This window comes from Perissodus microlepis, chromosome 1 (assembly GCF_051167445.1).
Source record: "Perissodus microlepis isolate ML-2025 ecotype Zambia chromosome 1, ASM5116744v1, whole genome shotgun sequence".
Classification (NCBI taxonomy): domain Eukaryota; kingdom Metazoa; phylum Chordata; class Actinopteri; order Cichliformes; family Cichlidae; genus Perissodus; species Perissodus microlepis.
The window spans coordinates 21750317-21763770 of NC_140461.1; the positions used below are offsets into that span (position 1 = coordinate 21750317).

Genomic DNA, 13454 nt, shown 5'->3' on the forward strand with positions numbered 1-13454 from the left:
GAGACCGTATTTGTAGCTAGATAGACTAGAGGTTCTTGTCATTGTTACATTCGATGCTAATTAACTTCATCTTTTGATGTTTGTGTTTTTTGAGATGATCTTTGTGCCATATGAGGGCAAATAAAAAAGGGTAAATCCCTCAAATCTCAATGGGGTAAAAAAAACAAAACAAAAAAACCCAGGCCAATAAAAACTTGACTTATTGAGATGGTTGTTGAGAGGTTCGCAAGGTGTTCCTGATGCTCTTGCTTGTGTAACTGTCTGGTGTATCGCGCTGTGCCAGACTGAGTGACCCTGCATCAGGATGAGTGCAGGTTCGCCTTTGCTTTGACCACACTCTTCCACATGTTGTGTTTTGAACTCTTATCCCTCTGATAACAGAGTATATACGCACAAAATGTTGTATGTCAAAGTCAAAGACACACATTATATTTTTCATGCATCCGTTTGCGTAACGGGTGAATCTGATAAGCATGGAGATAAGGAGGAGTTTCACCTGCTTCTCATGTGGCTGTGATTTATCAAGTGAGTGAGTCTGACTGTCACCACATGGTGATGTAAGGGAATGTTTTTAGGAGCGGTGAAAGGAATTTGACATACTTCCCACAGTGCTTTGGCCCAGACGAGATGGTTTGTTGAACCTGATTGGCGTGCAGCGCAGGCATTGTTTTCTCTAGGGCACAACGCTGGTCCAGGCTTTGTGTGTCCAACAGATCATCAAAAAACAGCCCTTCATTAAGCGTCTCTCTGTGAGCTCAGGTAAAAGTTGTGCACAGGCAAAGGGCTCCCAGTGTTGACTGTCAAGGAATTAAGATCAAATCCTTTATTTGATAATGGTTGAACTTGCAGATGCACATGTGTGAGTAATTATTGTTTTCTTCTTAAAATATTTTGCAGGTCTTTTTTATTGTTGTGCATGATTATTTGATTTCTAGTTTTGGGGCATACTTTGTTTTTCTGAAATGCATCTAGTCAGTGTTTCTGAGTGAATTTCTTTTTCTTTCTGCAAATATTCTGAGGCTTGTTAGTTATAGATAAAGGGATTGTTGTTCAGTCTGCCTGTGCAGCCACTTCTCTCCTGTTTCTTCACTTTTTCTGCATCTGCCTTCCTTGCTGTTATTTTGCCTGTACCCATACTATAAAATGTGTAAGTGAGGGGGTTGAACAGAGGGTTCTGTCAAATGGTGTTTGTCAGTGTGACGCCTTTTTTAGCACCATTCTGCGGCAAGGAGCAGCAGAGATTTAGGCCACTCCACTCTCTCTCTCCCTCTCTGTCCCTTGCTCTTGCTCAGTTTGTCTCTTTTCTTTTCCTCCTTCTTCTCACACTCTTCATTCATCCATTCATTAAATGCACTCCGCGTTTCTCTTTCTCCAATTACAGTTATGTTATTTATCCTCGGGGAGATTTAATTGCACTGAAGGAGTACATTTGTGATACTGAATTGTCGTGACAACTGCTGGACAAATTTGTGGGACTAGAAAAGGCCAAACTGTGGTGGAAACTATTGCAAATAAGTGCCGCATGCTGCACTTACTTTATGCATCAGTCATTTGTGTGTGTATGGATGTGCATGCCTCATTGTTGTATGCGCATTAATGACTGCAGTGTGCAATATATTTTATTGTTTTGTGGGGGGGTTTGTACTATGAGTGCTAAACTGAAAGGGCAGGAATCAGCAGAGCTGTGTAGTCTGAGCTGCCGGTGCAGCCTGCACCTTCATGTTCTTGTACAAAAGCTTCTGAATACAGCTCAAGTACTGAGCCAGCAGTCAGTCATGTGATCAGATTGGAATTCAACCATTGTTTTTAAGCAGCAGAGGCCTTTCTACCCTCTTGGACATGACTTGCTAGACTTGCACACACACACAGTTTTCCCTTATTTATTTTACCCAGGTTAAACAGGAACTGGGACTGAAACGTATCCCAACTAAAGAGTTTACACTGGGAGCTTCAGTCGGTTTTCTCTTCGTGCCTGCCTGTGTAGTCTGTAAAGTGTGAATTTATATTCTTGGAATCTGGTTTGCCACCTACGTACTGCACAGACCACACAATGTGAAAAAGGAAGAAATAAAATGCTCCACTGCAAAGAACACACAACTTTGAATCACTAGCAGATGTGCAGGATCTTTTTGACAGAGCCACACATCCTTGTTTTAATTGCTTATTGTCTATTCATTAAATACTTTTGTCCACATGCCCTTATGACGTAATCTACTGTTCATGCTATTTCCTTCTAGGTTCATTTAGTGTGTGTGTGTGTGTGTGTGTGTCTTCCTGGTAATGTCAGCACAGGATGAAACTACCACCAGTCAAAACATGAAGTCATTCTTAAACACACTAGTGGAAAAAAAAAACAAAAAAAACCAATGTTACTGTAATTTAAGAAATTCATTAACATGTCAAAACTGCTACCTTTAAATTCTCATGCTTATAGTTTTAATTGTCCATGAGTACTAAATTCACATTTTTATTATAATTATTTATTTATTTATTTTTTCATGTCAGCCATCGAAGTCGAGATGAGGATCGCATATCCAAACCGGGGTCCGTGTCCACACCAGTCAAAAACTCTGATGATGTCCTGTCACAGGCCAGTGACCAAGCCAGCTCCAGAGATGACAAACAGTTACCCCCACTGCCTGGTAAAAAAAGCCTGACATCTTCATCATTATCACCACCATCATTATCGTTAGCGTTAGTAGTGTGTTCTCTCGTGTTTGTGCCTTTCACCACCTTATATAGTTCGCTCTGTTGGAACCTTTAACGCAGTGACGTACAGTTTAAGTCTTAAGGCAGACAGATATTAACTCGAGCTGAAAACAGACTGCTGCCATGGCACATCATATGAAACATGTCAAGTGCCGCCCTTAGCATAAATGGGAGGGGTTGTTCTGCAGAACGTCAACACGAAGGGCACACACAGGATTATGTGTCTACTTTGTTCCTCTCTTTCCCATCACAGCAGATAGAACCAGGTTTGGGCATCTGTCTGAGATTTCTTCCTTCCTGTTAAAAGGGAGGTTTTCCCTCCCTCTGTCATCACCATGTGGTTGCTCATAGGGGGTCATCAAATTGAACACAACTACTGTTCAACGTATTAAAGTAACCGTGACAGTTTGGGCAAAAAGTAACATGTAATATATAAAACATCAGATGCTTTAATTTTTAAGGGTGGTTTCACTTTATCTCCCACTTGGCCGTCTCATTCATACAGTGTGTTTGTGTTTATGCCAGAACCAAAGCCAGTTTATGCACAGCCTGGTCAGCCTGACGTGGACCTGCCTGTCAGCCCATCTGATGCCCCTGTACCCAGTGCTGCACACGATGACAGCATTCTCAGGTAAATATTCTTGATGTGGTGTCTTCCAAACTGAGTGCAGTATATGCTCTGTAGATAAAATATTATGAGTGTATGAGAGTCCTTTTTTAAAAAAAAATGTATTAAAAAAACAAAACATGAATAAAGCTTCGTGCCACTTGTTCAAATTGTAGTTCTGATTCAGGCAGAAACTCTGCTTTGGCTCTGTTGTTATAACCTGTCATATTTGCTTGAATAACTGGCCGTATTTTTTTTGTGTGTCTCTTAGAATGATTGCTGATCTTTTTACTTAACTCTGTGTGTCCACCTGTGTTTTCCCGCAGACCAAGTATGAAGCTGGTCAAGTTCAAGAAGGGAGAGAGTGTCGGTCTGAGGTTAGCAGGCGGAAACGATGTGGGAATTTTTGTGGCAGGAGTTTTGGAAGACAGCCCCGCAGCCAAGGAGGGGCTGGAAGAGGGAGACCAGATTCTCAGGGTAAGATGTGTTGATAAATTAGGAGAACCCTATTTTTTTTTTTTTTTTTAAGAAACCTGACATTTTGTTTATGCACTGTACCAGATTTTGGATGCGAGAACGTTTTGCTGCAGTTGACTGGTTCAAAAGGAAAAAAAGATAAAGATTAGACAGATCTCTTCATTTCATGCCATGTAACTGCCCTGTACGGTCTTGGTATTACGTAGCTTGTAAGATGATTATAAAATATTCTTTTCATTCGTGTTTTTGTCCTAACTGTCGCTATTTTTGTCACGTCACATGTTCGAGAGTGAAAAGAACATCTGGTGTTGTTAAAATAGGCAAGCCATAGCAGCTAACACTAACTTAGATAATATGTAGGAAAACGATGTAATCCGTGGCCACAATAGATTTGCTTTTGCACAGAGAGACCTTGGGAATACAGTACAATGTACCCATCAGTCAGTGAGTCATTCTTAGGCCCTGCTTCATATCAAAACTCCCCTTGTTTCCAATGTGAAGACACAATAGGGGTCGTTCTCGCATTCTGACCTCGGAACAGTCGACTGCCTGTTTCACTGAACACTAGAGTAACATTGTGGATGAGATGATGGAAACCCTCTTGATGTCAGAGTTGGATTTATTCTGACATGTTTATACAGCAGCAAGACACCTGCTGTGAAGCCACACAGTTTAACATGTAAATTTAGCACAAGCTGGGGGGAATTGAGCCTAACATTTAGAAACTGTTTATCTATTAAACCATTTTGCTATCTTCTTCTCTTAATGAACAAAAAGTGTCTTCTATTCCTCCCACTCTACACCGTAGACCTCTTTTGTGCCTGTGTTCTCCCTGCTGTACAAACAGATCTTAGAGACTTCCAGGACATTGTTTCCAATCTTTGGTGGTTTCCCCTCGGTCATGGTGTGCTAGCTGGAGATAAAGACGTCAAGCCCTTCTGTTTCTGAGAAGAATAAAGGTGTCTTTCTGTGGTTCAGTGACTCAGTCCATGTGTTTCTGGTTCCCCTGCTGCCCCTCAAGCAGAGTCAATAAACAGTAGTTATTGTTTTAAGGGCAGCAGCAGGAGAAGAGGGGGTGGCTGCTCGGTTAAAAGGGGAATGCTTTCTTTTCTTCTGTTCCTTTTTATCCCCTAAGAAATCAGATGAGTTGTGGTCAACAAATAAAGTTGCTGAGGCAACTGTGGAGCCAAGTAAACTTAAATCCAGTAGCTTTCAGCAGCCCTTATAAGCGTTTAACAGCCATTATTAAAAATAATATTAGCCTTGAGTTGGCTTGTGCTGTTTGTCCTTCAGTAATTTCATTTCTTCTGCCTCTGCAGGTGAACAACGTGGACTTTGCTAACATCATCCGGGAAGAGGCTGTGCTTTTTCTGCTCGATCTTCCAAAAGGAGATGACGTTACTATTCTGGCTCAGAAGAAAAAGGATGGTGAGGGATGACGGCGTCGAGTAACGTTTTGTAGTGTAAACATGAAAGATTGTACGTCAAAACTAATCCTCTCTGTTATTATCTGCTTTGGCTTCAGTGTATCGAAGGATAGTGGAATCTGATGTGGGTGACTCCTTCTACATTCGAACGCATTTTGAATATGAAAAAGAGTCACCATATGGGCTGAGCTTTAACAAGGGAGAGGTTTTCCGTGTGGTAGACACACTCTATAACGGCAAATTAGGCTCCTGGCTCGCTATCCGTATCGGCAAGAACCACCAGGAAGTGGAAAGAGGCATAATCCCCAACAAGAATAGGTAAAAGATGTTTCATGGCACACATATTACTACCTGTACAGTTGGTTCTGGCATTTGATGAGTGGGCTAACAATGCAGGGAGAGGAATTAAAGCAATATAAATCTGAAGAATTAATTTTATGATCTACTGTATTTCACACATTTATCACAATTTATGATTAAATTATCATATCAGCCCCACCAATGATGACCTGGGCCTGCTGACTTGTTCAGCTTAACTCAGATGGTTGGTTAGCTGTACAAACAGGGCTTTTAATGACGCAGACAACGGTCAGCTTAACTTCTAATGTGATGGCAAATCCATAAAGACCATCATAACTGGATAACCAGTTAGCATTCAGTGCTCTACATTATTGTTGCAGTTACAGTAGGAGTACGTTACCATGAGTTGTCTCTCCAGTCAGTGTAAAGTTTTACACTTTTACACCTTTTCTTCCCTTTCCAGAGCCGAGCAGCTATCCAGTGTGCAGTACACCCTTCCTAAAACGCCTGGGGGCGACAGAGCTGACTTCTGGAGGTTCAGAGGGCTGCGGAGTTCCAAGAGGAATTTGCGGAAAAGCAGGGAGGACCTGTCAGCCCAGCCTGTTCAGACCAAGTTCCCTGCATACGAGAGGGTGGTGCTGAGGGAAGGTAAGAGTACAGAAGCCAAAGGCAGTTACAGCAATAAAATGGGAGGCTTTCATCCTTATTATGCTTTATTCTATACTTTACTGTAGGACTAAGAAATTTTTAGGTTTGTGAGGTAGGGCTAACTAGGATTTGCTTTGTAAACACTGAAAAATACATGTACACAAAACAAAGGTAGGCTTTTGTGTATAAGCAAAGCGGTGTAGCTTCACTTTTCTCCTCTGGCCATGTAAGGTCTTGAATCTGTGTGGTTTTACACCAAATGTATTGAACACGTCTACAAGAACTGACTGTGATGTGATATGTGTAACACACACGTGATGTTGTTGTGATACAGCTGGGTTCCTGAGACCTGTGGTTATCTTTGGGCCGATCGCAGACGTGGCCCGAGAGAAACTGGCCAGGGAGGTGCCCGAAGTGTTTGAGCTAGCCAGTAAGTAACAAAGTACCCTCATGTCTAATATCTCATGTTTCTCTGTCCGTTTTATCGAGACCGTAATCACCCATCACACACGCCAAAGCTGAAAGCTGCTTAAATCTCAGCATGCAGTTCTCACAGGAATGATTAGTAGCGAGTAGATGTTAAAGTCACTGTTGTGTTCTTATTATGTAGGCGACATCTTTAAAAATCCACACTGCTTATTTAGATAAATAAGGTCCTTATTAAGGATATATAAAAATGTTGTTTATGATAACGTTTTTAGCCCTTTTGTGTTTTCATTTAATTAATTTTACATAATTATCAGAAGGTGGGGATTAAAATAGTCGTTATTCACAGGGCGCAGTTTGGATTTCTTTACAAAACATTTGCCCAGTGAATTTGTTTTTTACTTGATGACCTCCTCCTCCTATTACTACCTACTTCCTGTTCTTTTAACAGGCCTGTTAGTCAGGTTTGTCAAGCTGTGTTTATTTCCCCTGTCACTCTTTCAGTCTTCCATTTCCTCTGTTTATCTTTCACTCTTTGATACTCCAAGCAGAGCTAAACACTCGTCATCCACCTCCTCTCACTTGTAGAAATTTTGAGCATCTTTTAATGTGCGGTTTTCATTTTAATACTCGGTGTTGAAATTCAATTACCTGAAGTGCAGAGCCGCACATGCACCAGTGTACCCAAACACACGTTCAGTAGACACATCCACACAACTGTTTCCAGTCGTTGATGTTCATTTGCACAACTCAGTGATGTTTGTGTAACTGTATTTTCTTTTCAGAAACACATCAGCAACAAGGAGGGGAAAGTATGTGACTTGGTGCATCAAGTTTTGTTCCTTTTATTTAATTGAGTGAATGGCAGATAATCTATAAACTAGTGTTTGGTGGCTAGTTCCCTATTCTGTAGATGTTTAAAGAGCTATTGCCTGGTTTATGCATATTAGGGAATAGCACTTTATTTAATTTTCTTTTGTCATCACATTTGGGAGTAACTCTATTATTACATTTCGGCCAGTGACGCACAATCTTGCAAAACTTGACACATGAGACTCGAGACAAAAGAAATATTATGTTGTACTGACTCGCAGCTTTGTAGTGCATGTCTCTGTTTAATTAAAACGTGGAGAATAAACTTTTTGCTGTTATAGAGTCTGCACAATTGACGTCTCTGATCCTGTGTGTCATCGTGATAGCTTCTCTTGTCCTAAGTTGCAGAAGAGATTAGCATGTGCAAATGAATGACAAAAAGCGTGCTTCCTGCACACAACAACATTTTTTTGTTCGAATTAAATCGAGTGCTATTCTCCGTCTAAATGCAGGTTTCATGTTGAATGACAACAGCAAGGCTGCATGACGAGCCGTGCAGTTTAACATGCAGTGGAGACTGAGCTGGTATTTGAAAAACACATTGACAACCTCATGTGCAAATACTGATAATAATCATAGTAACGATAACCATAACAGTATTGATGATCGTAAAAGGTATGAATGAAGATCAGGATTTACTTGACTAAGCATATTTGTACTTTCATCACCTACTTTTTGCCCATTAATTACACCACAGTGACTGTTTAAAGGGAGGCTCATAAACACAGAATCAAAGTGGACCTACTATGCTTGTTTCCAGCTACATATTTCTTTTTCTTGGACTCCAACAAAGTAGCTCTGCATGATTCACAGTTCCTTCTTTATTACACGGCGTGTCTTGGTGGAGCCCCTCAGTTCATCATCAGCCAGAGCTGTGTGCCTGAAATGGCCATGTCAGTGAGAGAGGATATCCTCTCTCACTGACATACAGAAACAAGAGTATTAAAAAAAAGAACTAGAGTATTTAGAGCAGTCTAAAGTCTGAGCTTTTTTTTTTTTTTTTCCAGGTACAAACACTCTTGTTGAATATGGGCAAAAAGCTTTTAAATGGAAGTGCCAATTAGGAAAACTGCTCAAGTTTTAAGGTTTATTTTTAGGCCGTTTGCTTTATTATTGGATTCAAGTAAGTGGACGATCGAAAGCAGGAAAATGTAAAATACTGTCATAATTTACTGGTGGTGCAAAGAAGGTTTTCAATACATTTGTTGTTCTTTTGACAGCTAGTGTCAGTGTCTTGTTTCTCTGCATGCGCCCGTTGCAGATTTAATAACAGATTTATTTAGTGACTGAAAATGGATAGATGTCTCACTTACTGGCATTTTTAGAATGGCAGAAAAAGAACTATTGATTTTAGCATTTACTTTTAACATCGCTGCATATGCTTGAACCTGTGCATGATGTTTATTTGCCCTTTAATAAAACCCTTTTGATAGTTACAGCCAATGATTGCAGAGCTTAGATGCTACTAGATGGGGCTCTATGATGTATTTGAGGCCTTGCTATCTATTAAGCCTCCTGTGGTGAGCTGACTGCCCTCTTCTGAGCCTTTCTATGCATTTCTAGGCAGGAAGCAATTGCTTGTCTTTGTTTAAATTATAAACCTCTCTTCACATCTTTGCTTAAATCCTCTAGGCTTACAATGGCACCTCAGTCTCATTAATCCCAAATGACCCTCCTGCTATTGTATGTGCTTATTTAATGTCAGTGTTCCTCACGTAACACATTTCCTGCACCATGTTTTAAACTGCTACATGCACTTGCACACACACATTTTAACGCTGGATTTCATTTCCCGAACCTCCCCAAAAATCCGTAATGACCGTTGCATGAGTTGGCTGCTGTCCTCATTTTTGTGTTTTATTACGTAGCTGTTTGTATAAACGTACACTTGTCCTCTCCTGTACGAAGATCGTCATTCCCTATTTAACTGCTCTATTTATGGGAGTCGACAACTGCACGCTACAAAGATGTCTAATTGGGGCACAGCCTGTGTTTCTTGTTGTCGTTCTCTTTTGTTGATGTGATGCAGTGACTCTGTCCGTTTGTCTTCCAAAGAGAGTGAACCCAGGGATGCAGGAACAGACCAGAAGAGCTCTGGCATCATCCGCCTGCACACAATTAAGCAGATCATTGATCGAGTGAGTTGAAATGAAATACACACTTGTACTGATTTGAAATTATGGAGGATTGTGGATAGAAAATGTCTTTGTGGCCCATTTGTTTTGGTGATTTTTAAAAACATTGAAAGGAAAGCCGATAACATGTGCAGCTCACTGCTGCCATCTGGTGTTCACTCAAGGAAATTATACATTACCCAAAGTAATGTGCTAAACTCAAGATTGCCTGTATGTGAATAGTGGAAAAGATGGTTCACAAAATTCTACTTTATGGAGACTCAGTCCTTAAATGGCAAATAATCACATTTATAAAGCGTGTTTTTTGTTTTTATTTGTTGTCTGTACCTGAAGGACAAGCATGCGGTGCTGGATATAACCCCGAATGCAGTGGACCGACTGAACTACGCTCAGTGGTATCCAATTGTGGTGTTTCTCAACCCGGACACCAAGCAGGGCATCAAGAACATGAGGACACGGCTCTGCCCCGAGTCTAGGAAGAGCGCAAGAAAGCTTTATGATCGAGCCCTCAAGTTAAGAAAGAACAACCACCACCTCTTCACCAGTGAGTCCAGTGGAAGGAATAAAAGGGTTCATCCACAGGGCGGGAGGGGTGGAGGGTTTAAGTGGGAGATTTCACAGGGAGCAAAGACGAATTTCACACAGTTGACAAGTGAGAGCTGCAGTGCCGGCTGCTGTCGCAACAGCGCACTTGTTGTGCCTGACCCTGTTCTGTTAAAGTCCTCACAAGTGTGCCCCCAGGCCTCTTTCTCAGCGTGCAGTCTCCCTGTCAAAGGATGTGCTCTAACCATGTTTGAGGAGCATCTGTTGAAGATAAACCGAGTGGGCCGAGAGAGCATTGCCATCAGCTTCCATTCAGGCTTAAACACACATTCTTCTCATAAATCATCTTTCTTAACATTATCGTGCAACTGTGCCTCTTTTTAAAATCCGGATGTTTATCTGGTTATTGATCTGTAACAGCATACATACTGGGTCACCAGTGGAGAAAATGACTGTCGTTTAGTTTCTAGTCCAGAGTCATATTGCTCCAGCGTGCAAAACTTAATTTCTAGGTATAAGTGATACAAATGGGTTTTTTTGTTTTTTAAAATAATTGTGTGAGTGGAGAGTTTCATTTTTGGCCCTCCCTCTTTCTGCCTTCAGCAACCATTAACTTGAACAGCATGAACGATGGTTGGTTTGGAGCACTGAAAGAAATAATCCAGCAGCAGCAAAACCAGCTGGTGTGGGTTTCAGAGGGCAAGGTAAGACATGCGCACACATACACGATATTGATGAGATTTCTCTTATCTCAGTCCCCTTCTCATTGTATTCTTTATTTCACAGGCTGATGGAATTGGCGACGATGACCTGGACATCCATGACGACCGCCTTTCCTACCTGTCGGCGCCAGGCAGTGAGTATTCCATGTACAGCACCGACAGCCGCCACACCTCCGATTATGAGGACACAGACACAGAGGGAGGAGCCTACACCGACCAGGAGCTGGATGAAACGCTGAACGATGACGTGGGTCCACCCACGGAGCCTGCCATCACACGGTCCTCCGAGCCTGTCCGTGAGGACCCGCCTGTCATCCAAGAGCCCCCTGGCTATGTCAGCTACCCGCACACAGTGCAGCCGGACCCCCTGAACCGCATCGACCCGGCCGGTTTCAAGGCACCAGCGCCGCAGCAGGTAGCGTTTCTGAGACCTGTACGTCTCCCCTGTTGTCTGGAGGACGCGGTGTGCGTTAGAAGGGTTTTCTGGAGGCGCTATTGAAGTCACTTTTTTTGTATTTGCAGTTAATCTATTAACTGTTATAAAACAATATCAACGGGAAAGTGAAAACTTTTGTGGTCAGGTATTTATCATAATACATATATATATATATAATATATATGCAACTATAAAGAAATATATATCTTTATTTATTATAGTATTTATTTACCTATTTGCCTCTATGTGTGTGTTTGACTGATATTTGTGGGCGTGTGTTTTTTTTTTTTTGTTTGTTTTTTTAATTTTGAAGAGGAGAAGACTTCATACCTTTACTATTACTCTTGCACTCTGTATTACCACAAGCTGTCTTATTAGTGTGACTATTACTAATGTCACTGAGTGAGGGGAAAAAAGAACCAAAAAACCCCACTTCTGTCTGTCTAAGTGTCTGTATCAGTATTCACCTATGTGCACTTCCTGCCTTTGTTCTACCTATGATTGGGACTGTGACAATATGACACCAGAAAGTATTATGTGCATGTTGGAAATGCCAGTGTTAATCCAGTGTACCTGTGAAATGTATTTATCACTACTCTATTGGTAGTTGTGATATTACAGTCTAAGCATTTGTCGTCTCATGATGTGTTAATGAACATGAAAAGGGAGAAAACGACTTACTGTATTGTAACCATAGAATTAAACTCGAGTTAGTATCACCTAACCTTGAAAACTTGTCCTGCTGCTAATTCCTAACCCTCACTTGCTATTGGTTGATCTGTAGCTACTGTTAAATACGGCGGCGAGTGATAGGCTGTTTGTATCAATGTAAACTGTAGGGGTAAACAAAGAGCAGACCACTGTGGGGGTGGGGGCTGAGAAGGTAGAAACACTTGTACTTCACCACAGTGTGTCAGCGCATGTTATTAAACATTTTTGAACCACTTCACAGAAAGCAGAGGCCGCTGCTGTCCCTAGCATCTCCCAGCAGCCTGAGCCCAAGGCTGAGACAATGCCCCCTGCTGTCGACGTTACTGTAAAAACTGTAGGGGCTCTGAGCTCTGAGTCTCCTGCACCTCCCTACAGCCAGTCAAGCCCCATCCCAGAGGCTGGCTCACTTAGAAGGCCCACACCTGAGGTAGCACCTCAGAGCATCTCGCCAGAACCTCTACAGTCTGGACTGGACAGTTCAGAACCAAAGGTATCCATCTGATCGTCACTGGATGCTCCGTGACCCGGCCTGGCTCGGCTCGGCTCAGCTCGGTCTGACCTGGCTGAACTTCTGTGCTGCTGCTACTGCTGCCTGTCCTCCTATCTTCCTCTTGCTGCCACGTTTCCTCTCTTTTCTTCTGCCCTGCATGTCTGCTGACCACAGTGCTGCCCAGAAGAGACAGATGTGTGTGTGTATGTGTGTGTGTGTGGTGTGGGGGTGCAAATGTGTGTGTGCAGATGCTGGTAAACAACAGTGGGCTTGAAGGGTGATGGCTGCGCTGATAGGCCTACGTGTAGAAGAGCAGTGGATATCCTGCAGCTCTGACTGTTGCTTATATTCTTTGCATGGCTACATTGCGTTTGCCTCTGTTAACCAATAGCAGCAGATCTCTTTGGGCTGTGTTTATCAGTGCAGACTGAATGGATTGTTTCTTTGTAAAAGTAGCCATTCATTTTCCTGAAACTTTATCTTCCTCCTGTCCTGCATGTATCTATGAGGACAAAACATTTGGCCATGATAACCTTTAACAGAAACAGTGTTTAGATGTTGATGGAGAATTAATGGTTACTTCTTAAATGTCAGGGTTTTTAAATGTGCTTCTGTAAAAGGAGTATGTGCTTTGGTCCTTAAATACTGTTTATGTTGTTTTGCGACTGCACCAAGACAGTGGGTGACATTTTTTTCGTTCCCATTTGTTTACTACAGATCGGCACGTCATGCCTGAAGCAACCAGAAATAATTTTTCTAATTAGTGAAAGGAGTTTTAATTAAGCGTTATACGCGCTTAATTTTGTAATTTTATTTTCATTTTTTTTTAGTGAAGGTGAGAAAAATGAATCCCATTGTTTTGTTGCGCATTTCAAAAACTTTATTCTTTCTTTATTTAAACTCTGTTTATGTTTCTGTGGTACACTGCAATTTTTTAAATTATTTTTTTA

The 13454-nt window shown here is 41.7% G+C and overlaps 1 protein-coding gene across 13 annotated transcripts in view; it reads left to right on the top strand.

The window, feature by feature from the left end:
- Window positions 1-13454, top strand: part of tjp1a (tight junction protein 1a) — a 103680-nt gene that overhangs the window by 78163 nt on the left and 12063 nt on the right. For 6 of the 13 annotated variants that reach the window (XM_084935182.1, XM_084935218.1, XM_084935226.1 and 3 more), the window contains 13 exons: window positions 2506-2642; window positions 3235-3340; window positions 3643-3793; window positions 5113-5221; window positions 5319-5538; window positions 5984-6168; window positions 6503-6598; window positions 7380-7406; window positions 9523-9605; window positions 9936-10146; window positions 10749-10849; window positions 10932-11282; window positions 12256-12504. In XM_084935182.1, coding sequence (XP_084791308.1) covers window positions 2506-2642; window positions 3235-3340; window positions 3643-3793; window positions 5113-5221; window positions 5319-5538; window positions 5984-6168; window positions 6503-6598; window positions 7380-7406; window positions 9523-9605; window positions 9936-10146; window positions 10749-10849; window positions 10932-11282; window positions 12256-12504 — 2026 coding nt within the window. The remainder of the gene's footprint in view (window positions 1-2505; window positions 2643-3234; window positions 3341-3642; window positions 3794-5112; window positions 5222-5318; window positions 5539-5983; window positions 6169-6502; window positions 6599-7379; window positions 7407-9522; window positions 9606-9935; window positions 10147-10748; window positions 10850-10931; window positions 11283-12255; window positions 12505-13454) is intronic. The other 7 variants (XM_084935199.1, XM_084935285.1, XM_084935208.1 and 4 more) reach the window with 3 other exon arrangements.